Genomic DNA, 25,062 nt, shown 5'->3' with positions numbered 1-25,062 from the left:
CTGGGACCTACACCTTCAATACGACATTCTGGCCCTTCACTTCTGTGTGGTTTGGGTAAATAAATGCAGTTATGGGGCACACAATGTTGTTTGAACGGCTCAGAGTCACGGAAGGTCTCCGGTTGTTCAACAGTTACAACAGCACAAGTTGCTGCACAAGCTCATGTCTGACAGGACAAGTTAAACGCCTTTCCTTTCATACACAGAGCAGCAATTACATATCTCCCCAAATGGCTCCTTTTCTCCCTTGTTCCTTAGCATTTTGGGGTCCAGTCCAACATGCAATGACTTACCAGCTTCTCTTCTGCAATCTATTATTATTAGTGATGCGTTCACTTTCTACCTTCAAGGTGAATCTCCCGTGCAAGTGGTTTTGCTTTCAACTTCAAATAAAAGTCACGAGAAGAGAAATGAGTTTGACACACACAAAAAATGTTTCTGTACGTTTTACTGAGTCAAAAAAGACTGATGAACACAGAGCTGTAATAAATAAATGAAATAATTTTAGAGTAATAATTATAATTACCATCATAGTAAGAATGTTTATTAAGGGTGTCTATCTTTTGTCATTTAAATATATATATATATATATATATATATATATATATATATATATATATATATATATGACCGTTCCCTTTATTATTATTTTATATTTTTCTCTTGTGTTTATGTATTGTGGGTCTTTGGATTGTTCCACTGAATGTCCTGATAGCAGCATTCTGTATCCACGGTATCACGCAGGAGCCAGATCCCCTGGGTCGTTTCTATAGCATTGTATCCGAGCAGGCGTCCTCCCTGCAGTGCATACACCTGCGGGGTCCCCCCCCCCCGCACCTGGGCAAAGGCTACTGGTCCACAGTGGACTGGTCCATCGTCCGTTTTTCTTTGGTGCGTCTTGTTTTTGTTTTGGTGCCTGTTGTTTTTGTACATTCCAGTTACTGAAGTCCATGTGGTGAGTTGTAGCAGGCTCTTGCGGGGACCGTTGTCCCTCATCGAGGTCCCTCGTGATCCAGCTTCACTCACAGTCAGACACACACATACACACACAAGCACACACAGACACTTTCCTAGTTACCAGCATGCACGTATCAGTGTCTCACTCTGCACCTCGGTCCCTTGTCCATCCGTCGGTGTCACAGGTTTCCACCAGTTAGAGAGTTTAAGTGCGTTAAATGCCATCTGTCCATCTCTGGAATAGATAGTTTAATCCCTTTTCTCCACTCTGCGGTGTGCTTCCCTTTTATCCTTTGACTCCTCAGTTCATCCATGTTTCCTCTGCGGTATTCCATTTTACTCCCTCCAACTGTCCTGGGGATCACATCACACCTGTTGTTTTGTCCTCGCAGCAAGGCATTTTATTTAAAGGAAGCACATCAGGTCTCTTTTGACTGGCCGTTTCAAGACCCTCTGGGGTCTCCAGGGGGAATTCGCTGCAGTGACACCTCAGATTCCGGAGCGCTAGCACCCCCAAATATTCATGAAGTGAAGTCTCCATAAAGTCCCTCTGAGTGGGAGTGCAGTGGAAGTGATGAGTAGTCCGCCATTGTGATGGATCACGTCCTGCCTCTTGACCTCCGGACGATGGCGGTTTAGCCGACGCTAGCGAGGCCCCGTGGCGCGCACCTTCTTTCCTCGCTTGCTGATGGTGGTGAAACGAAAGGGAGTGGTGAGGTCCGGCTGCTCGCCGGGGGGGAAGCGTTTCATGAAGTGAACGTCCTGCTGGTTGGGGAGCGTGTGGGGTCCTCGGCGAGGGCGGCCTCTTTTGGTGAAGCCAACATACCAGTCGGTGTAGCGTGCTGACATGAGAGCCGTGTAGTGGTTTTCAAGAACCTTTTCCACGAAGACACAGTCGTCGCTTCGGTTGCTGGCCTTCTGGAGAGCAGATGGGGGAAACACAGGAGCAAAGAGAAGCAGGTCAGCCGTCTGAAGAGACACAGACCTGAGAGTCGCTTCAAAAGTGTCGTACCTTTCCCACCAGCTTGCCCCGCCGGTTCATGCACAGGTAGAAGTTGGTTTCTTTCCCCCGGATTCTCACCTGGCTTCCAAAGGTATCAGCCTCCACTACGAGCTGGGCTTGTGAAGGGACAGACGGAGGAAGAGACAGACATCAGATTTCGAGGTGACGGAAATTCATTTTTTTAAGGTTTTAGATTCCCATTTAAGCAGCAATGGGAATTCACCCAGGAAGAGTGATAAAACTCCCAAGGACCTGTTCTATTGAAGCCAATCCCTTGCCATGTTAGAGGCAAGAACTTTTGCTGCATCCTATCAAACTAAAACATGACCTTACTGTCAGGACATAATAAGTCACCTGACACAGATGTAGTCAGTCCACTGAGAGGCCATTTTTGAGGGGCACACATCACCATAAAAATGGGTGAGTGGTACAGCTGTTGAGGAATGGTGGCGCTGTTGGAGCTTCTTAGCCCATATGAATGCCAACATCACACAACATGGAAGTTCGATTAAAAACAAAATAAAGCAGCATTAGCATCCCGTTCAAGACTGAATCCCAATGACCCTCAGAGGACCTCTCAGAAACGGTAAAAATCAATGACTTCCTCTTCTTTTTTTGTTTTGCCGTTCGCCTGAATCTCTCCTTGAGGCTGTGATGCTTCAGCCAGAACTATACGCTGCTCACTTCCTGCCTTTCCACCGCTCATTTATCCTGTGTTGTTAAGAGAACAGACACTTTAAGAATAGGTGGTGGGGGATGGATAGAGTTATCGGAGGAAGACTGCCATTTTAAATCCAGAGGAGACAACGGCGAGGTTAGGCAATCAATGCGCGGATCGATGAAGGAGATGAGTTTTTAACACTTGCTGCGACACCTGCCAGGCTCCTATCTGTCTCACACACAGTTGTGTTTTCCACAAAGATGCATTCTTTCCCTCTTTTTGTCTCTCTCTTGTGCTTTCTTGTGAATCATTGAGTCAGCAGTCAGTCGATGAAGTCTTTGTGCTCCCAAGACAAGCATCAGTGCCCCACTGCCAAAGCCTGGGGGGTTGGTGTGTGCTTTGTAGCTGCCCCGCGGTCACACATTCTCGCTGTTCGATCGGACGAGAATACGGATGTGTCGTCACGACCCTTGTTGTGTGTTTGCTACTCTTACCATATTTGTCTCCGTCTTCTCCCCGAGCGCTGATTCGACGGCCAAACACCTGCACGTGTTTGCCGCTGGTGCGGCTGTAGAGCTGGTAGACGCGGTGGTGCCGTCGACTCATCGTGTCCCGCACCTGCGTTTGGTTCTCCACGTGCACGCTGAAGTTAACTCCATCCACACCAAGCACCTGAGAGCACGGATGAGACGTGCAGATTTATGCGCAGCTTTATGAACGGGAACTGACAACTTGTTCTTCTTATCGCTCCATAAGTCAATGTCAGGATCGCGGCGTCTCACCTGTAATGGATTGCACATCACCAGTAACATCTGGATATATCTGGAAAAAGTGGAAACAGATGATGAGTTTGAAAAGTATGTAAGCAGCGCTGAATGTTGGACATGGTGGAAGTGTGACAACATTGTTTCCATTTCATCCTTCTCAGCTCAACATCACTTTTTGCACCGGCTGTGCTGCTGGCCGATGCCCGGTGATCGGCAGAACACCCACACCAGTGTTTACAGTCGCGCCACCAGCCTTCTGTACAAAGCCTCATTCCTGACCTGTCTGGGGCTTTTTTTTTTCCCACTGCCAAAATCTGGACTCCAAATGACCCGAATGGCCAACATACCGAGACAGCTAGAACATGTTTTGCTTCACACATCTAAGGAAATTTATTTGGCAGCGCGGAATATGCAGACAGATGTCCTGGACCTGAGGTGATACCCGACTGTGGACGGAATGGTTCCATGTCAAGGACCACGATCTTTGGGCACCTTTAAACAATCTTCCACCTGAAATTGGATCTGTTTAACACTGTCAGCGTCAACATGTAATTGTCGCTTGTGGTAGAATCCATTTCGGCAGCTATTTGCGGTCAAGACAGCGCTGCACCGAACATCTCCGAATGACACTAGATAAAGTTCAGGACTAGGTGTGTGGGCTGGAAAGTTATTTCACAGATGTTCCTCACATCATCTGTGCTATCTCTCTGCATGCCTCTTTTTTCCTTCTCGACCCCCCCCCCCCCCCCCCCCCCCCCCCCCCCCCCCTCTCTCTCTGCTGCTCTGACCAGTCTACCTTTCTCCCAAAGCCTTCTGGCTTCTTGTTTGGGGTTAGCGCGGTGACTCCTCCACACTGTCATGGGCATGAACACAGATGTGCGAAGGGTGTCTATGTGTGTGCAGGAGGAGCTGGCAGGCTTTAGCAGGCAGCTGGGCAAAAGAACAGACAGGTGCATTGATGAAGGAGAGAGTGTGCAGGTTTATCTTTAACACCAGTGTATTCTAATCTATAGATAAAGAGGAGGAGGGGTTTCAACTCATATGGCCATTGCTTTCCCCTTCTCCACCCAATCTCTCCTTCCCACTGGCTGATATCTTCGCCCTTGACTCATTCTTATAAATGCAAACATCCCAGGCATTGACGCTAAAAACTTGAGCGCCTGTGCATTGTGAGGACTCTCAGCTGTTAAAACACCACGGCCGCACCGCTGCCGAGGACACTGCAGGAAAAGTGCCTCAGCACTGGATTCCCCAGCTCCCACAGAAACCACAGACACTCCATATTATGCCAGCCACCGGGAGAAAGTAAAGGAAGGAGGAAAGGGGGAGACAGGATAAGTCAGGGTGGGGGAGGGATGAGAAAACCGGAGACCTAAAAGTTTGTGAGAGAAAAGGCAGAAGGAGGTATGGAGGGAGGGAAAGCCCAGTTTTGCTTGTCAGCCAAAACAAGCAAAGGTCTGACATCATAAACCTGCGTCCCAGCAGATCCATCATACGAATGCTGCGGTTAGACCAGGCCGCTTAAGCACAGAGGACTGGGCAGAGAGAGAGCGGTCAGCCTGGTGGGACTCAGCACAGAGCAGCGGTTTCAGCTGTGTGTAGTTGTGGTTAGAGTGGTAGGCCAACACTGTAGCAGTGGGCTTCAGCGTGGTGTAGGATTTTCAGATGTTCAGCTGTTGGCTTTGGTGAGAAACTGTAGTAATGCTAGTGGGCGTGTAAGTGGTATCAGCAGTAGCAGGCGCAAGTGTGGAACAAAGCTTGGAGAGTTTTCAACTTGGCTACAGTTGATGTGCAACAGGTTGTTTGGGCGAGATGCCCATGGATTTAGTTTGGGATACTGCAACTGGTGAAAGGGCATTTTTCAAACGCGTGCATATTTTAAGTTCAAGCATCAGCGGCGCAGCTGATATAGTGCAGCCGGTGCTCACCGAAAACCAATCGCCGAGTCCTCACGCAGCGGGGGTGGCGCCGATCACCAGCTATTAATTCATGGTTTTGATCAGAGCAAACAGTGGTGGAAAAAGGGGCAGAGGCGAGGGAGGAGGACAGATGTGGACAGTTAGGTCGGACAGTCGGCAGCGCACACCCAGTCCAGGTTGTGGGAAGAATGATAAGTATCTGGAGATGACTGCCATCTGGGAGAAAAGCGGTCCACACAAAGAAAGAAAAACAAATCTTCTGGTTTTCAACACGGCACACCTTGAACGTGGCAAACTTGAGCCCACTGACCGCGTCCTCCTCCGCTAGATTTTCTCCTGGCACCTTATCAATTCCCATCCCAGCAGATAAATCCTGTGTAATTTGACTCGAAATATTTTCAATCGGGGGAAAATCATTTTTTTGCGATGGGAAAATGGCCTTCACTAAGCCAGCGTGGGCCATCCCTGGAGTAAGTACAGATGGTGATGGAGATGTTTATGGCAGTTTTTATGAGTAACATGGCCCTGACTCTGACCCAGTGACCCTGAACTGTCAGCCAATCAAAACACACGGCTCTGCATGGCATGTTTTCTATAGGGACTGATGAGGAGTCATGTAATCGCCAGACAACCTCCGCCTCTTCTCTTTCAAAGTTTCGACACATGGTGGACACGGCACAAGGTCAAATCATTACAAGGTACGCTTATTAAAATCACTTACAAGACGGCCAGCGTGGAAAGAAGGGACCACATTGCTTCCCCCCTCCACTATGGAACTTGGCCCAGAGATGGTCTCCTTGCTGGGGCTGAGCCAGTCCGACAGTCCAGAGTGTCCCACTCTCTTGCGGGAATCCACTGTAGGCTCTGCAGGGTCCAAGAGTCAGCAGACACTCCTGTTGGCATCGGCGAGCCTCGGTTTTCCCGGTGTTGGCAAAATTTTAAGAGCAAGGTGAGTGTGAGGTTCCACTGTGATGGAACCTTGACGGCTGAAGTCTGCTGTTTCTCAGCAAAGGTTACAAAGTTGACAGGAAGCGAGGCAGGTGAAATCACCTCTGAGGTTAACTCCAGTTGCCGGTGTCTAGATGGACAGTCGGATGCTGGGCATAATCCAAACTTTCAGTGCACATAAACCCTTTAGTCTCCAAATGTTTTTGTGTGTGTACTTGGACGAAAAACACAGGGTTGTATGTCCCAGGAAAAAAGTGAGAGGCAGGAGCAGTCCAAGCAAAACAGACACGGTGACAGACAGAGCGAGACTTGGTGAAGCAAAGGAGAGAGGAGACACGATCTCGGGCATGTCTGCGCTCTCAGGCAGACTCAGCGGCTCTGGAGCCCAGGTGACCAGCAGTGATGCGATCCCGCAGCGCTCCAGCGCAAACGCTCGTGTTAAACAAACCGCTGGAAGTGGATGAGGGATAAAGACAAGGAGAAAGGGGAGGGATGGAGAGCTTGAAGCAGCTGTGACTGGGTGGCGGACTCAGCCACTCTCGCCACGGAGGGGAAATGACAGCCGCACTTTGCACCTGATTTTCCGGACTTCCCCGCTGCCTCAGCCGCTGCTGCTCGGTGCCTGGTCGTAGCTCCAGTCCTCTCTCACGCGTCTTCTCCGCACGATACCAGCCAAAACACAGCACGATGACATCACCTCCAAAACGTTTGAAAGGGGGAAAATGCAATCCGATATTTTTATTTATTTTTCTTGAGTAGAAAGTTTAAGCACTCTCTCTGGGTGGGTGGGGGGGGCACCCAAGTCCATTCCGTCTGAGCAGAAAGAGATGAAAAGGTCGTCCGCGGAACATCTACGAAGCTTTTCAGCGAGAAAAGTTACAATTCGACAATCCCACTGAGCGACCCCGAGCGCGCCTCGGCGCCCTCCTCCAATTCATCCACAAACACGAAATCAAAATCGCAGAAAACCGAGAGCAGAGGCTTGCCTTTTTTTTTTTAAATCCACTTTTCTGGAATCCAGCAGATGTTCAGCCAAGAAATCCGGAGTTTTCCTTCCAGCAGAAGCTTCTCTCGGAGGGGCAGCGCAGGAGAGGTGCGTCGGCAGGCACAGACCTCACTCACGAAAAAACAGAACAAGATTTTAACAGACGCGGATCAATCCTCCCTCCTCTCCTCTCCTCTCCTCTCCTCTCCTCTCCTCTCACTCCCACCCCACCCCAACCCTCCCCCACTACCTCTCCCCTTCTCTCACACGCACATGCACACTTATTGGATCAAAATGGGATTAGTCAGTCGCAATGCGATGCTGACCACACTTCCACTGAAAATACACACAAAATATAACTCCAAAAACAAGTATTGGCTGCTTATATAACGACTTTTTAAAAATTAAAATTTCATTCATGAAATGTGATAAGCGATAAGTATTTATTTTTTTCAATGCCAGACACCTGTCCCTTTGACCTGTCTTGACCTCAGAGGCCCCGGGACAGTTCGGCCCTGAAGACGGCACGTGGACGCAGGTACGTGAGCTGTTTCGATTCACCGTTTCATAACGTTGCTTCAACCTTAAGAGGGGAAAATGAAACAGAGGACGAGAGACAGTAGGGAGGCGGGCGGTATGTAAGCAGGGACACGGATCCAAAACGAACATTTCTCAGGGATTTCGACAGCAACGCCCGCTCTGCGCTCCCAAAATTCCCTCTCACCGCTGCACAACCGCAGACGGTCAGCCAAGCCAACACAGCACTCCTGCCATACCTTTCATTGACACACACTTTGAGAGAGGAGAATAGAGTGGAGAGAGAGGGAGTGAGTGAGTGTGTGTGTGTGTGTGAGCGAAAGTGGGAGGGGTTGGACTCTCACATCAGGGACAGTTATCTTGGCTCCCAGTATAGGCCTATTCTTTTCAACATTGTACTTTCAAATCACACACACACACAGTCCTGAGACTTGCCAGGGTTGCGCTGGGCAGGGCAGGGGTATTGTGGTTGAATGCCTTTCCAGTCATGCTCCATAGACAAACTTCTGGCCTTCTTTCCTTCCACTGGCTCCTTCTGCCTTTGCACCTGCGACTGCTGCTTTTTCAGAGCCGCTCACTGTGCTGCTGCTGCTGCTGCTGCTGCGAGGGACGAGTGCAAATGTTGTGCACAAGAATTTGACCACATTCTGGAGATGAGGGGCACATCTGGTACCGTTAAGCCCGGATAGAAAAGTTTAGAACACAGTCTATAGTTCTTGGAATGCTGCTCCTCTTTTCATTCTCTGAACTCTGTTTAGTTGTATACAGCTCAGTTTAGCTGGGATGATCTCGCTTGCGGTGATAAGTTCGGAGCTCACCTGCATCAAGAATGATACCGACGCTAATCGTGGCATGTTTTTCTAGAGCACAAAAATGACCCGATGACCAAGAGTTTGATGCTCGATCGTGGCCACAGGCTTCAGTCCTGGTGCCGTCTCCCTCATGTTCCCTTGCATCTTCTCGCCCTCTGTCATTTCTTGTCCTCTCTATCAATCTCTTTAATCACCCTGGCTTTTTCCTATCACTTAGCCCCTCCCTTTTGTTTGCAGCCAGCTTATCGATCGCCCATGTCTTTTTCTCTGCAGCCCGTGCCTATTGATCCTTGGCGAGGACACACACACAAACGCACACAAACTTTTATTCACATACCACCCATGTGCAAGGTCGTGGAGCCACTATCAGTGGGATTCAAGTCGGACCATCTGTGCCACACAAAACACTCGTGTTGCTTGACTATATGGTGAGAAATGTGCTTCCTTGTCAGGATGATTGGGGAGGAAATAGATGTTTGGTGCGGCGGCGGCTTCAGCGCTCAGGCTCGCTCTTCCTCTGCAGGCTTCTACACCGAGTGAGGCTGGTCAATACGGCCATTCTGTCAAGCAATTAACATCGATCAGGGTTTGTCAATATCGTTAGCACCCAGACAAAGACCCAGGGTGCATTGCGTGCGCTCGTCCTTTCTCTATCAGAGTCCAGCTATTCCCCAAACAGCATTCTCATTATATGAGGTCACAGCGGCCTGACCCCAAGGTCAGTGTGCAGAAGACGCCAGGTGTGCCGCTGTCTATGTTATGGGTAAGTGGAAGTGGACTTTAAACGGAGAACAGCTGGAGTCAAAGGCCAGATGTTGGGTCACGACAGATAGCTGTGGATGGCAAGTCAAGTGCGGAAACCCATGTGTTGTAAAGGTGAACACACATGAAGCTGCTGACGGAGAGAAAGAAAATCACGGCTCAGTGACTCATTGAAATATGGTTCCTACACGCAGCGTTTATTTAGACGATAAACTCCTACCCCTCATATTGTTAAATTTCACTGGAGACAATTATGAGGATAAAAGTTGGAATCACTTTATGTTGCCAGAAAGAGCAAGCAAAGACTTTGGGTGGAATGGTAAGTGCGTTTGGGCCCAAAGTGTGATTTTCCAGCAGTGAAGCTACGCTTTCAGAGATAGTGTGAAGAGCTCAGTCATCTGGGAGTGGAATTGCTGCTCCCTCACATGGATACAAGTCAGTTGAGGTAGCTCTGTCATGTTTTTAGGACACCTTCTGGACACTGGATTAAAACGGTACATTCACACCAAATGTGACCCGGCGACACTTGTCGTACTACTTTCACCAGAGTGGTCGTTGGTATCTAATGTGCTGGACTGGGGCGGCTGAATTGTTCCCGTTTGTCCACTGTGGAAGTGTATGAAAAGCAAAAAACCACTGAGTCCATCAGCTCCATCTGAGGTGCTATCAGCTTGGTGAGTCTTGAATTCCAGCAACCCCACGATCAGCTTTGATTGGTTAGCACTTTGCGACTTCAGATTTTATTACGTGACAAATGCCACTTGAAAGGTGTCACTTAAAACGTGCCGAAAGTGGGCCCCTGTCGCGTCAAAGGTGTCGCGTCCCCTGCTCCTATATTTCAGTGCCACAGTTGTCGCCTCTGCATTGCCTGGGAACCCTTTAGTATTGGAGGCGAGGTAAGGCCAGGCCTCTTTGCACTCACTGCTGCCCCTGTAACTCAACCTTGGATAAGTGGCGATAGATGGATATACGGCATCCTTTTTACTTGACTTATGAAGAATGTTTTTTTCTCAAGTTTTGCTCTCAGGCGCCCCTTTTTTAGGTCCAATTGTATCTTCAATGTCCGTCAGTAATTTATTGTATTCTTTAGGAACATATTAAGTTATCTCAAATAGTAACTAAAGTAACTAGTTTGATCCATAGAGAATTGCTGCATCGGTCATAATGATAAATTAGGCCTGTGTGAGGCCTGTGGCTTTGATGAATACCTGCAGACATGGACTGCTAGCCTCATATCAGATGTTGAGTTGTCAGCCCAGCGCTGCTTTCTGCTATCAATATCCCTTCTTTGTAAATCATGGGCCAAGTTTAAACTGTTCCCCAATGTGTAAATGTACGAGGCACTTAATAACGGCGCTTTGATGACAAGGGGCCCATGCAAAGTTATGGAACGTGTGCGGGGTCTTTGAGAGGAGAACCTTTTCACCACTTGTCTGTGTCTGTGTGATGAGAGAATCTACAGCTGCAGTTAAGTAAGATTAGGAATCAAATGGCTGAAAGGCATTATGACAGTGAGCCCTGGCTGGAGAAGAAGCAAAAGATTGTTTTTATTATTGCAGCAATGTTGGTGGTGCACAGTCTGCAGCTTTAGTTTTTTTTTCTTTTTGATATTAATCCAATGAAAATCAACATTTAGATATTCATTGTTCTGGTATCTATTGCAGCTGTTGCCTCTTGAGTCGATCCAGCTGAGGCACTGGAATAACTTTGCTATGACCCTTTTAAGTTGGAATATGACTTGGGAAATGACGACCGTCTTTGGACTCTGAAGGCACCGTGTGGTGAGATTATAATTTGAGAGTCAAGGTCGCCGTAATAAAAACCACCACTATGAAACCTGATATAGTTTTTTTAAATTTGTTTGAAAGGTCGGATTGAATGTGAGTGTCACCCTCAGCTGTAGGGAGTGTCTTACCTAAGTTGCAGGTGAAGCAGCAGATGAAGGACAGGTGAGAAAATGCAAAAGCCCGGGAGAAAGTGACTGTGGTCTAGAGGGAGGCTCACTGGTTTTAATTACTGGTGGTGAAAGTAGCCAATCACATCAGAGCATTGCCTCACTATCATTCTTGAGTTGTTTGGTGAGCTGAGGTTTTGTCTCCTTGTTAAGAATAGGGATCGGTTTTTACCGCATTTCATTAAAGTGCTTGAGTCCATCGATCAAAACTGAAAAGAAAATATGTATTATTACTGTCGTTGAATTTATTGTGTGGTTGCCCTCAGACGTTCTCGTGTCAGTGGAAACCAAAATAGTCAGAAACATGCTTGTCAAGTTGACTTAAACAACTTGTTCCACAACAGCTTAGCTATATTCATGGAGCTCTCATGCGGGTCATTTTACAGTACCAGCTACATTTATCATGTGGTAACAAGTTCTGCCACCTCCTTAGACCTGATCATTCTTCCTCACCCTAAATCATCCAAGCCAAATGCCACTTGGTCTTTTCATGTCCATATGCGGTTCCGTTTGGCTGTGATGCCATGTCTGACTTCACCATTGCATTTTTGTGACTTCTGTCACTAAATGGTCCCCAATTCCCTGAGAGAAGAGGGTTTCATTGTTTTACTGCACTGTCTTGAGGAAATCTTTTTGTTTCACCCCAGTGCTCAGAGGTCTGACCTGAAGGGTTCTGAGCTGCTCTACCAGCAGTCTCCTCCAGTGTCCGGAGTTGCCCAGGTGTTGGCTGGCTTGGTCCTCCACCTGGAAAGTGATTCCTCTAGTCAGGCCAGTGTCATATGAGAGGTCATCATAATAGGGTACAAACTCACCAATCTTAGCCCAAATGATCCTTCTTTTCTTGACCTCCAAACTCATCAGGTTTTCCATGAAGACCTCAGATGTCGGCAGTGTTGAGTGGAGCTGACTGGACAGACAAATATGTCAATGATTGGAAGATGCAACTGTCGGAGAAGATCTTTTCCTCAAGACCTTTGCAGAAGTTCAACCACAAAATGAGGAAGACTGAGGAATATTTGTGTACGCCTCCTTTGTTGAGGCAGGCACTTGGAGTTGTGGCCATGGTATAGTTTATTTACGATGCGGCATAGACCTTCTGGCTCTGTACTACTGAGGTGGAATCCACTTCTTACCCGTTACCTACCTGTTAAAGTCTACCGAGGCTAGAGGGAGGATCTCATATGTTGTCGACCATGAGATTCAGGAGGAGTGTGGTTCTTTTCCTGGTTGTGGAGAAGCTCTGCAGACTGAAAATCGTGGTACCGTAGGATTCCTGTGGAAGGTGCTGCGGAGGAGATGGACCTAGAATGGGCTATTTGATGTTTTAAAACATAACATAACCTCTTCCCACCCATCCAAAAAATCTTTTTAAAATGCATCATATGACGTCATTTTTCCCTTTTTATTGCCGTTTGTCATCTATTGCAAAATCTAAAGTGTTTAAATGTTTGTTAAAACAAATTTGCTGAAATTTGCAGATGTTGTTTAAGAACAACTAGTCAACAGATGGTGGAATAAAACATTTGCACGAGTATCTGTACCACACAAGCTCGTGTTGAAGGAATGCACCGGCATCTTTGCTGTCATGTATCACCAGAAGCACCATATAAGAGAGTCAACACGGTGAGCATTCTTCTGATAGCTCATTCATCAGGATCACAAGACAATACATGAAAAGCTTCACTACAAAATAAGGTTCATATAAACTCCTGAGGTTGGGGGAAAAAAGGAGGTGATGACTTCTAGTTGGAGGAGAATCACAGTTGTGGCAGCTGCTTTCCGTCCGACACTGATGGACACGGCCTGGTTTGTGTCTCTTGTGAAGATGTACAAGATAATTGCCTTTGATCGAAGCGACCGAATCAAAACTGACTGAATGTGTTTAATGATCGCGGTTGTTTCCGTGTGCGCGGCGGAGTGCCATGAACCTCGCTGACAGACGGCGCACAGTTTTGTGTGTGTGTGTGCTTATGAAAGTCTATGCGCTTATATCGAGCCAGCGAAGAGAATATATTTCAGAGAGGTATCATTCACACACCATGCATGATGTGAAGTGCAGATGTGGTTTGTGTTGAACCTGGCATGTTGCTGTTTTTCCTGCCTCGGTGATGGAATCCTAGCGCATGGTAACCATCGCTTCTGACGTAGTTTCTGATCAGAACTCGAGCCCCCTTTCTGTGTCAGTCTCCCCCGTCTTTACTCTCCCAGGAGCTTCCTGTCCTCCGTCTCTTCTCTTCTCTGCATGGCTGCATCCAATTCTTTCATTCTGTTTTTCCTCTCCTCCTGCCCCTTTAGCCCTGCCACTGGGCAAAGGAGGAACTGTAATGTTTATAAAACCCTTTAATGTGCTGTGTAATTACCCTGGCAGCACCTCCCATCATTACTCACAGCAATAAAGCACCTTGGAACTGACATGTCAAAGTGAGTGGGCAAGAGTCAGAGGTGTGTATGGGGGAAGTCATACGCACATTCCGTCACCCCCATTCTTCATGAATCTTTCCTCCACTCTCTTGTCTTTCCTCAGTCTCCATTTGTTCATTTTGTCACCCTTTCATTCTTTCCATTGACAGCATCTTCCTCCCTCTCCACATCCTCTTTTCTTTGCCGTGACTTTTGCCAGATGCCCAGGTGGTGCTTTATTACAGCACGACTTCTTCTGGAATAACAAAAGCGCCCTAAAACATGCTCCACAGAGGCTATTTTCGGAAGTCTTCTCTGCGTGTCGGAAAAGTGTGTGAATGGACTTCAGGAGGAAGTCAGAAAGAAATGTTCACTGCCGTGTGCAGCAGACTGTGGGCAAGCAGCCGCGTATGAATTCGGAGGAATTTGTTGTGTTAAATTTAATGGCAACGCAAAAGAAAAAAACTTCCACATGCAATTAACACGTACTCCAGTTCCCAACAGCGGCCCCTCCCTCAGTATTCCCACCGTCCAGGCCCTATACCTCCCACCTAGACGGAGGAGGCCCTGGCCCTTCTCAAGTTAGCACTTATGCTAAGTCCCCAAGATTTTTTTAAACCTTTGGTCAAACACCATTTGGCTTACTAAATGATGGGCTCTTACTGTAAAACACTTTGCTGTAGTCTCACATTCTTCCACCGGCGAAATCCTCATTTGTAAGACAAATATTATAACAAATTAGGCAGCAAAACAATGGGTGGGTGTCTGTCTGACGTCAGCCTGCATTTCATTAGAAATTGCTATGCTAACGCTTTCCATATGGAGGAGCCTGCAGGGTAGCCCCCTGCTGCCCAGCTCAGCGCAGCATGGCCCACCTCCGCTTGGTTGCCACGGCCTGCCCCCACCCTACGTCTCAGTCGGCCCCCAGATTGGACCCCATCCTGGCCCCCACCATTATGTCATCTTTAATTTGGACTTGTCACACATCACCTAACACCTACCCCCGTCATGCTGTAACCTTTTGTCCCGTTGGAGCGAAAAAGCACTCAGGAGGTTCTCTCCCTATTCTTCTCTCCTCCACTTGGCCTGTTGTTTTACTCTCCTCTTTCTCTCCATTCCTTGCCCGTATTTCCACCTACTGAACACATGCTGATCGGCTTTGACCTTTCAGGAGACTTGCCACACCTGCCCCTCCCACTGCCTCCATTCTTCGGGACACATCGAGGCAAGCCACTTTTGGACTGGATACTGATAACACCTGCGCTCACTTACCCGTACTTCTTTTTCAGGGAAATAAAAGTGACAGTCATGTATAAAGAGAGACGGGTGGAGGGAAAGTCAAGCGCTGGAAAGGCCTTATAATGTGGCACGTAAAGGGATTCTGGAAACAGAGGCTGTGTTGGACAGAGCTGCGGACATTTGGAGAGCAGAAGAGCCAGGGCTCTTTCTCCTGATGGAAATATGGAATGTGGCAGATCTGTTGGATTTTAGGAAGCGGCAGGGAAAGCAACAAAAAGATGAACAATTCAGCAACAATAAGCTCTCAGGACTGAGACGTTCTGGTGTGTGATCATTACTGGTCAATGTCCTTCCTCACCTTGTCTCCGTCTGAAGCCTGGCCTCTTATCTTCTGCTATATTGAGAGAAATAAGGAATTCAGTGAACAAATCATTAAGACCTGAAGGCCAACCCACCCACGGACAAGCGGATGAACAACAACAAAGGATTAAAACCACAAATTCTAGACTTGGATCCACACATTATTCCAATGGTGTTTCTCTGTTCCAATAATGGTGCAAACAATGTCAATATAGTTGATAAAAAAAGTTGTTTTCCTTTCAGTTTATTATGAAACAGTTATACACATTCAGACATTTTTCTTTTTTGTGCTTTAGTTTATGATATTCTCAAGCATAGGCCTTTTATGCCATTAATCTCGAGCTGGATATTTACAACTATTTAGCTGCAAAAGACCCCCCACACTCACTGTTGTCTACTGATGCGCAATAAAAATTAAATTTAAATATCTCAGGGCAACACTGTCAGACTAGTCTGTCACTCATATACTGTAGTCAGACACTAAAAACTGACAGCAAATATTATGCTAACTTATTATATAAAGCTACTCATACAGGAAATTGAGTAAAAGTATTCCATATTGTCTTTAATACATTTCTGGGGTCAGAGGCGCTTAATCCAACATGGCATCCAATCGAGTTTTATTTGAGATTAATTTAGAACAACGTTTTGATTATGCTTTCTTTTTTAAAAATTAAATAGCTGTAGTTATGAGTTACATATTGGCAAGGCTTCAGAGGATATCAGTGGTCGGCATGTTTCATGTTTTTCACATGGATTTGAACGTGAACGAACCCAACGGAACACATGGTGACCAACGGCAACACAACAGGAAGTTCACTGAGGAGACCTCATCCATTTCCACTGCTCCGCCGCACTAGAGCATTAGTCACATGACCCCACGGGCTTGGCAGAGAGCTCTGCTTGTCTGATATATCTGCATGGATAAAGAAACGTGAAATCCAACTCGGCTTTTCTGAAACAAAACTCCAAGAGATCTCAGCCAATCAGTCTATCCATCAAAAAATCAACATACAAATCACCAAGTTTTCCTGTGGGTCATGATCGTTGACCAGTTCCTCAACTCTTCAGGATATATTTTGTGGTTGCGCTGCGTCAGAGTGTTTCGAGCAAGTTGTAAACGTGTGCTGTAAACTGTAACATCCTCGACACAGTTCACGCCTGGAGCTCAGTGATGCTCTGCTCGCTCAGCTTCTGGCAAAACACCGGGAAGGAAGCCTCTTCATTATTCATTTACCGCAACTGGTTAGTCATGTCCCAAATTAAATTTGAGTCACTAATGTTTTACACCAGAGGAATCTTCAGTTCAGCACCAAACCCAGCCAAAGACATTCAAAGTTCACCAATGTCTCCTGAACACATCTTTCATTTATATGTCGGCTTTTACAAATCAGAAGTTCTTGCAGTGACTTTTACAAATGGTTGTAGATGTGAATACAATTGTAACTGGAAACAAAAGTTTGTTTAGCAAAATGTCAGCAGCAAGGTTTTTAATCAATAATAACTATTATAAACAATAAAGTCGGCAAATTTCCAGTGTAGGTCAAAGTGTGCGACTCATCTTTTCAACTGCTTTTCAACAGTGTGACCAAAAAACTCAAGTAATGAGGATAGTACTCAGACACTTATGAGGGGGCCTTCAAACCCAAAGAAAGGATGTGATGAGGGAAAAAAACTTAAATGGGGAAAGAAATCGAGTGAGGATGTTACAGTGGTTCCCAAATTTTTTTGCTCCCACCAGCAACACAAACACAAACACCACACACACACACAGTTTTCCGGCTTCATACTGTCAGTGGCCACTATTGTGAGACAGTACACACTGTGGTCTTTCCTCCACAGCCATTGTTGTACAGGTGAAGCCATAGGCAAGATAGGAGTGTCGTTTTGCTTTGTGTTTAAAGGGTAGTTCTTTCACAAACTCCTCCATGCTTGTGGTGAAAATTTGTTTTTTTAACTGACCCCTGTGGTGGCGTTTCAAAGATGCTTGGTAGTAAAATTAGCTCCATCTGCTGGGTGTAACGCAACAATGAAAAGTGTTCATAGTAGTCCCACCCTGTCATGACACAGGGTCCCCGCCCCACAGTTTGAAAACCTCTGGGATATTATTCGTAATTATGATATAACACAAAAATGGACACAAAAAATGTTGTTTCGTCGTGTCTTTTCAATTACCATGTATTTTAAAGGACATGAAATACTAATAATAATAAGTCTGACACTGAAAAGACGAACAATGAAGCAAAAAAATATATATATTTCAGTTTCATCATACTGAACAGAAAAATGCAGGAAATAAAATTGTCAGAAACATTCAGACCTGACCAGTTTTATAGTTGACCCCAGGAGGGCCACATAAACACAGTCAAAAGGGCCGCACTTTGCCTAGGTCTGATCCAACCCAGGAGGCTGCTGTAAAGAAGTGCTAGCTGGAGTATGATGAAGCAGGGATACTTTGAGCGCAGCATAATCACGTCAGATGTTAGCATTTACTTTTATAAGTGAATATGGAGTAATGCTAAACACCTGCGTGTCAATCTTTGCGAAGCCAGAAAGTCTTCAATTCCGTCAGTAGGAGAAGTTCACCTGGTGTCTGTGTGTGTGATTTTATTTGCGTCAATGTTGGGTCGATGATCAAAAGGCTGGTGTGTACGTACGTGTTCTTATAAAAACAAGGTTGAGTGTGTTTTGGCTCTTTATGGGGTTTTCATGCTGGTTGGAAGTTAATGATCAGTATTTTCCGGCATACATGACTTAAACTGTGAAAATTCTCTCACACCCACTACGCACACTGGACACTTACTACACACACGTGCGCGCGCACACACACACTCGTATGCTCACGTATTAATGTGGATCACGACAGTGTTCCGTGGTGAGTCACTTGGTCTATAGTAGTCTTGGTTGTGGTGTGAGGAGAACATGAGATTGTGTGTGTAGTGTGTGTGAGTTTGTGAGGGCAGCTGCCTGTCTGGGTGTGTGAAATGAGTGTAAAAGACATCAGACACCAGCCTTAATGGGCTTAATCAATGGCAGATGAAATTCCTGATGTTTTTCCTCACCTCAGCACTGTCTGCTTCAATAGCACCAAGGTACAGAATATGCAGAGAGACTGATGTGACCGCTGAGAATGGAAATCTTGCTTACGTTCTCAGCCACTGTATAGGCCAGCGCGCGCACGCACGCACGCACGCACCGAGTCTGCATCGGCCTGCGTGCGCTTTGCCATGCGAGTAAATAATTGCACTAAGTGTTCACATTTTTTATATCAGCTTATACTGCTCCATGACGAGGTGACTCACACATGCGCGTGCACACAGACACACTCGCACAAGCACATGTGCCAAAGTCCTTTCTGTGCTCCAGCTGGGGACCCAGCTGCGTTGATGTCATTTCTTGCTGCCACTTTGCTGATTGTGAGTCTTATTTAAAGCAGAGCACTTGATTTGGCTTCCAGTACGTCGACCGTGCACATGCACAACGTTACATTGCGACATAAATCTCAGGAATGAATTAACAGTACTGCTCAAGGGTGCCTGCGCAGCGAAGAGGTTCATTCATTGGTTTTAATGGGGAGGGGCTGCTGCTATCACCGCAACTTAGGGCACGAGGCCGGGATCACCGTGAGTGAGGGGCCAGTCCCTCACAGGGCGCTGAAGACAGACACCTACCAACAGTCAAAGATGAACTGTTTTGCAGATTATGTCACGCTAACTTGTTTCAGTCTTGACCTTTATGTTCCCAACACTTTGTGCCGACTGGACTTGTCATGTTGTGGCGCCATGAGAGGGATTTTTGGACTGTGCTGGGTACATTTTGATGTCCTATGCAGTTTGACTTCAGATTTGTTAATTTGTATGACAGTTCATTTCAGTGTCATTTGTCAAGGGGAAAAAAACAAAACAAATGTTTTCATTTTTTTAACACCCAATGACATATATGTACTGTTGTCTACTGCATGCCAGGGTGGAAAAGAAGTTACCCCCTCCTGCTGGATTTCTGGATACTGTAAGCAGCGGGACGCCAAACTGTCCTACACACAGAAACGTACCGTAGTTGATGTATCATGGAGGGGTACTCTGAAAAGTTCTGCTCTTCAAAGATGCGTTCATATCACTTAGTATGTACAGTATAGGACTTAGTACATGGGTACACAAGGCAACATTATTGACTCACTTGAAACGCCTACACTAACATGCTACTAATAAAGCTGACTAAATAAAAGTCATCTTGATGATAGTCAGTTTGTGATACCTTTTTAAGCACTTCAAATGTCATTGATAGCTATGATTGCATTGGGACAGCAGGTGGCAGTAGTGTTCTGAAAGTAGCTTGTATAACACTCACAGTAGAACTTCATTTATAGATTCTTTGGACTTTAAATAAAATATACAATTTTTATTTTATGACATTTAGACATGGTTTTATTATATTTATTTAACTGTATTGTATTCAGTTTTTACAATTTTCTCAGCAGTTTGCATCAAGTGCGGTTTTTTTTTCTTTATTAAATTTGATGATTATGACTTGTACCTGGTTGGACTTTTCAATGACAAATAAATATATTTGCGATGACCACATGGTTTGTTTACACATAGATTAATGTAGATCAAATATGGTTATTGATCACAAATGAAAGAAAGAGTAATGAATCAGTTCTATTGCTTGAATGGGCCCCGGGGCCATTTGCAGGGGGAAAGGTGGGCCCCAAGATCAAAAAGCTTAAGAACCACTGCTGTAGATAAAAAGTGACAAACTCTTGTGGGTTTAGATGGTAATTTGGTCTTAATTAAATTTAAAATCGTCTTTGGTCAGACAATGTTATTAAACTCGGAAGTTGGCTTGCGGCGCCTTTTTCCAAGCTACGATGCCTTGACCCCTGGTTTCCATCATGTCCCAGAAGCGCCTCTTGAAAGATTTGCAATAGACAGAAATGATGTGCAATAATTCATCGCAGAAATGAAAGATAAATAATGATCTTTCCTTTTCCATTTGTGTTAAACATGTACAGGTGAATATGATGCTTACTATAAACTCAGACATTACTCACTGATAATGGGCTGAAGTGGTAATACTTTGAAGAGGGAACCTTACGGATGGGATCTAAGCATTAATAACTCTAAGATAGAATTCAAATTATGCAATGCTTTGCTTCTTCCATCAATCACCCAATATATTCCTCTCTCTTGAGCGTGTTATTTTATGCATTTTTATACAATCATGGTCCAACCGCTACACGTCCCCTGTGAAGGTTTAAAGAAAAACAAACAAGATCAGTTTGAGGCTCTGTGAAAGCCCTGCCAGTGTAAAAAATTTGAGAACAAGGCTGAACAGTTTGCCTCCAGCGGGGTCCACCTGGAGCTGTCCCAGGACCTCGGTTTCATTCCAAGCTGTCCTACACTTGCTGCCTTCTCAGCCAAGCTATAGGTCTCAGTCCTCCATCACGACGTTTGCGGTCTCCCTGCACATATTTATTTCCACAATCTGCAATTCTGCCTCTTTTTTTGCCCTATCCCCTTTCAAGACACCCCTTGCTCCACCATGCATCACTCCCTTCCCGTCCCTCCTCTTTCCTTGTATACCGTCGTCTGCTGGCATGTCCTCTGTCTTTCCAGCCTTTGAAGGCTTTTCAGGCGGCTAATAAAAGACAGGTCCCCACCACAACAAAAGGCTCCAGCGCCGCTTTTGTATAAACAGTTTATTCCGTTTTTTTTTTTGGTTTTTTTCCCGGCTTAAGGGGAATGCCTGCAATTGCCATATTAGCCATCCAATAACAAGGATCTGGAACAGTTTACAAGGAGAAAGAATGAAAAGGCTGTATGCCTTTTATCAAAAATTGTTGGCATTGAACCGTCATTTGAGGCGCAATATATGAAATGGTTCGGATTGCCACCCCGAGGCTTAACCTGGAAGGCTTATCTATGGCATCGGGAAATGCAGCAGAAGGGGGAACGTGCTTCAGTGGAAAGGTTAACTTGTCAACACGCAACTCAGACAGCTGACTCTAGTGTTACTCTGGGATGCAAATATTTGACGCCTTAAGAGTGAGATGGTGTTGCCACTGCAAGTTTTTGAAGGTGTCAAAACCTCTTAGTCTGAACTTACATGTAGCGCTCTGTAGTGAACAACTGATAGCTCTGTATTGAACCTTTAGGTTCCATTGTTACAAAAGCGTGACGGGAAGCATCGCTGCATTTAAACAAGCCAAGCAGCAAATATGAAGACTGATGTAGTTACTGCTTTACACAGACAGATAGTGGACACCTGTCACTTCAATCTGAGAATTTGTGGGTGTATTCATATGAATGTTTTTGTGTGTGAATAAAGATCGAAAACAGATGGACAGAGGCAGATGTGGTGGTTGCAGGAGAGAATATAGTGAGGATAGCAGTAGAGGGAGAGAGAGATGATGCCTAGCCGCCATCATCATCATCATCATCAATATTACTTGACAGATAGGCAACAGTATTTCCAGTGGATTACATAAACATCTGCGACAGTATGTAAATCACAACGGCACATTCCGTTTCAGCACAACACTATCTGCCATTTTATGGAATTCCTCTCTAGATGCACAGTTTTTCCCCACGACATTTACAAACACTCCAACAAACAGCTTAGCTTTCGCAGTAACCTCTATTGGTCATGATATCGACATGCATGTGAGGCTTTTGGAAGACTTCATTATAAATTTAAGTTAAGTACATATTTCAAGCCTGTCCGTATAAACTGATGTTGCAAGCTAGATTTGGCCCACAGGCCTTGAGTTTGAGACATGCACTTGATGGAAAGAGGTTTTAACTAGCTTGAAAGGGTGCCATCTTTAAACAGGAGTGAGGCGACACGCCTGGTGTATGTGTGGACTTCTTTCGGTACATGCTCAAGTGTATTCTTGTGTGATCTGTCATTGAGCCTTTAAATCTCCTCGCACTATCTCACGCCATATTGCAAACAAACTCTCCCTCCACCTTATCTGCAGCGCACTCCCTCAAGCACCTGTAGGAACTCTTAGGTAAACCCCAAAAACCACATAAGGCGTGTGTACACTGGCAAAACCAAGATTTTCCCAAGAGGTTTCAAGTAAACATGGAGTTGAAGAGAGAGCTGTTTTGTTGGTCAAACTGGAACAGCCTGGCTTTGAATCTGAGTGTAATCCACCACATCCAGGGGAATCGGGTCGAACTTAAGTTGACAATTTGTCCTGTTTACATGTGTTGAAAATATTTATTTGGCTAGAAATGACTTGTAAGGCATATTTGAAATGGCATATTTTCCCCCAAATGTAAATAACCCCTCTGTTTATTGGAAGTGAACCCAATACAGTCCGAGTTGCTGGAAAGACACTCTGGCTTGACCAGCTCACTCCTGGCCCAGCGCTCCCACTGCAGACATGGACAAACAAAAATATGCCTTGGAATATTTCAAATACTTGGGTGGAATGCTAATTAATCTCACCAGATACTTACAAACTGTTTGGAGAAAAATACCTGCAAAGATAGCGCAAGTGGTCTAGATAGAGTATTAGCACTTTTCGCTCGCGGTCCAACCGGGCTGACAAACTCACCCCCACAAAGCTGTTGTCATCTTTATCATGGACCCCATGTTTTTCTAATGTCCACACACTTGCAGTCAAGTTCTTTTGTGTGTTGTGCTGCTTCTTTTTTTTTCGTCGATCTGTTACCGGCAGACTGTGTTGCAACAGCTCCAGCACTCAAAGTAAATAAACTATCATTTTTGCCTCTTTTTTAGAGGAAGAATAACAGTAAAACATCATGTGTGCTAAGTTTCGTGTTAAGTGTACAAGTATTTGTGTGTGGCTGTGTGTGCATTTTATGTGTATATGTGTGTATGAGGCGGCAAACCACAGGCTTATTGAAGCTATTAGGGAGCTGGCTGAGCTTCTCTGTATAGCAGCACCAGATGGGCAACTTGAAGAAGATTCATCACATGTAGACACACACAAACACACACTGTGCACACATGCACATGGTGTACATTAATGCTGACAGATTGACAGACGAATATTAATATGTACAATACACATGTGAGCATAAACAGACTTTGAAATGTATGCGTACAAATTGATCACACACGTGCGCTTGTGCGCAGCTGCTGCACACCATTGAGCCTCGATGATGCTCAGAATCCGAGATGGAGTGAGAAGGAGAGCGACACCGAGGAGCATTCCTTCATCTCAGTCATTTAGCTAATCCCGCTCTCTTCTCGGCTATTGCGTCAGGCTCCGCCACACAGCGCCAAACCGCTCTCAAAAACTTTGATCCCGATGGTGTCGCATTTTTTTCCTTTGCAATTTTCTGCAATGATTTCAACCTTGTTTATTTTTAGCCTTCCTCTCCAGTAAGAATGGCCTCGTGTAACTGGCAGCATCAACAATGTAACCTCTAAGAACCTCCTGCGATTTATCAAATTTCATTTCCTGGCCTTCAGATGTGTTACTGTAATCTGAAAAATGTCTGATCGTTTTGGAATTGTGACTCATGATATTTGAATCAATGTGTTAAACCCAAGTCACCCATTTTCACCTGCCTTGGGGTTTTTAATCGATATTATTGGCCGACATCTGTTTGATCTATAGAATACCTTTTTATTAGCATTTGAAATGCTGTTGAACGTAATGCGCTCAATCGGACAGCAGGTGGCAGTTGCGACGGTCCTATAATCCACAAGAACAGATCCAATCTTTTTTGTAAACATGTTCATTGGTGTTTGAGCCAATCATCAATGGAGGTGGTGATGTTGGTTGCGAAGCCTGTGTATTGCAAGTGACTTTGGGATTGTTTTTCTCCAGTCATTTGCGTTGGTACTTTCCCCATCTCAGCTAGTTAGCCTCAGCATTTCTTTTATATAATTAACTTTAATTTAATATATTTTTTTGTTGTTTTCCATGGTGGATTATAAGGGAAGAAAAAGCATTTACAACATTTTTTTTTTTTGCCTTGTTCTTTGTTTAAAAATAAGTAAAAATTTGATTTCTAATAGGAATTCAATGCAATTGACTACTCATCTTGTTCATTCACCCCTACTATTGGCACACAGAGAGTTGCTTCCGTCTTTTAATAGTTTTTTAAGTCACCAAGAGTCAAGAGTCGTTGGAGGTGTCTCAGAGGATGATGATGTTTGCCGATGATATAGTGATACAGTGATTTCTCTCCAGATGAGAGGAGAGGAAGAGTAAAGATGCAGGAAGAAGAGGATGTGAAAACACTTCAGGTCAAGTATTTGGGACTCAGCGCAAAGGACAGTGAACAAGGAAAGTAAAGAGGGGAGTGCAGAGGGATCTGATGTAGAGACTCAGACAAAAAGACTGACCGCAGGAGTGCAATACCAGAAAGAACCAGATTAGACAGGACTGAATCAGAAGGACAGCCAATTTAGGGAGGCCAGACTCAGATGGACACATGGGGAGGAGAGGTGGGAAATATGAAACTGAGCAGGTGAAAATGTTGGTCCATGTTCATCTGACGTCATCGACTCTTTCACTTGCTTCAATTAGCTTTTCCTGGATGGATAATTACTCTATTATGACAGTCTGCGAGTGTCCCCTTAACACCACTTTCTTACTAAACATTGTTAATGTATTTTCTTTGCGCTGACACGTCTGGTATCTGACATGTTGCGCAGCATTACAGTAAATGATTAATACGCTCACATCTGTGCAGCGCACCTTGCGTGCTGTCCAAGAATCTCTCCTGGTTAAATCCAAGTTCTTTAATATGAAGAAAAAAATAAATAAAGCA

At 45.3% G+C, this 25,062-nt stretch overlaps 1 protein-coding gene across 8 annotated transcripts in view; it reads right to left on the bottom strand.

Moving 5' to 3' along the window:
- Window positions 1-634: 634 nt before the first annotated feature.
- Window positions 635-25,062, bottom strand: part of fgf18a (fibroblast growth factor 18a) — a 62,323-nt gene continuing 37,895 nt past the window's right edge. For 2 of the 8 annotated variants that reach the window (XM_053878305.1, XM_053878306.1), the window contains 9 exons: window positions 15,303-15,338; window positions 12,450-12,590; window positions 12,118-12,212; window positions 11,969-12,049; window positions 6,029-8,371; window positions 3,404-3,443; window positions 3,116-3,293; window positions 1,970-2,076; window positions 635-1,875 (listed from right to left, as the gene is read on the bottom strand). In XM_053878305.1, coding sequence (XP_053734280.1) covers window positions 1,603-1,875; window positions 1,970-2,076; window positions 3,116-3,293; window positions 3,404-3,443; window positions 6,029-6,060 — 630 coding nt within the window. In that variant the 5' untranslated portion in view covers window positions 6,061-8,371; window positions 11,969-12,049; window positions 12,118-12,212; window positions 12,450-12,590; window positions 15,303-15,338 and the 3' untranslated portion in view covers window positions 635-1,602. Of the gene's footprint in view, window positions 1,876-1,969; window positions 2,077-3,115; window positions 3,294-3,403; window positions 3,500-6,028; window positions 8,372-11,968; window positions 12,050-12,117; window positions 12,213-12,449; window positions 12,591-13,382; window positions 13,609-15,302; window positions 15,339-25,062 lie in introns of those variants that run through there. The other 6 variants (XM_053878307.1, XM_053878308.1, XM_053878312.1 and 3 more) reach the window with 6 other exon arrangements.

The sequence above is a fragment of the Synchiropus splendidus genome, chromosome 11, assembly GCF_027744825.2.
Source record: "Synchiropus splendidus isolate RoL2022-P1 chromosome 11, RoL_Sspl_1.0, whole genome shotgun sequence".
Taxonomy (NCBI): domain Eukaryota; kingdom Metazoa; phylum Chordata; class Actinopteri; order Syngnathiformes; family Callionymidae; genus Synchiropus; species Synchiropus splendidus.
Note: the sequence above shows the minus strand (reverse complement) of the source record. Positions and strands in the feature narration are given on the sequence as shown.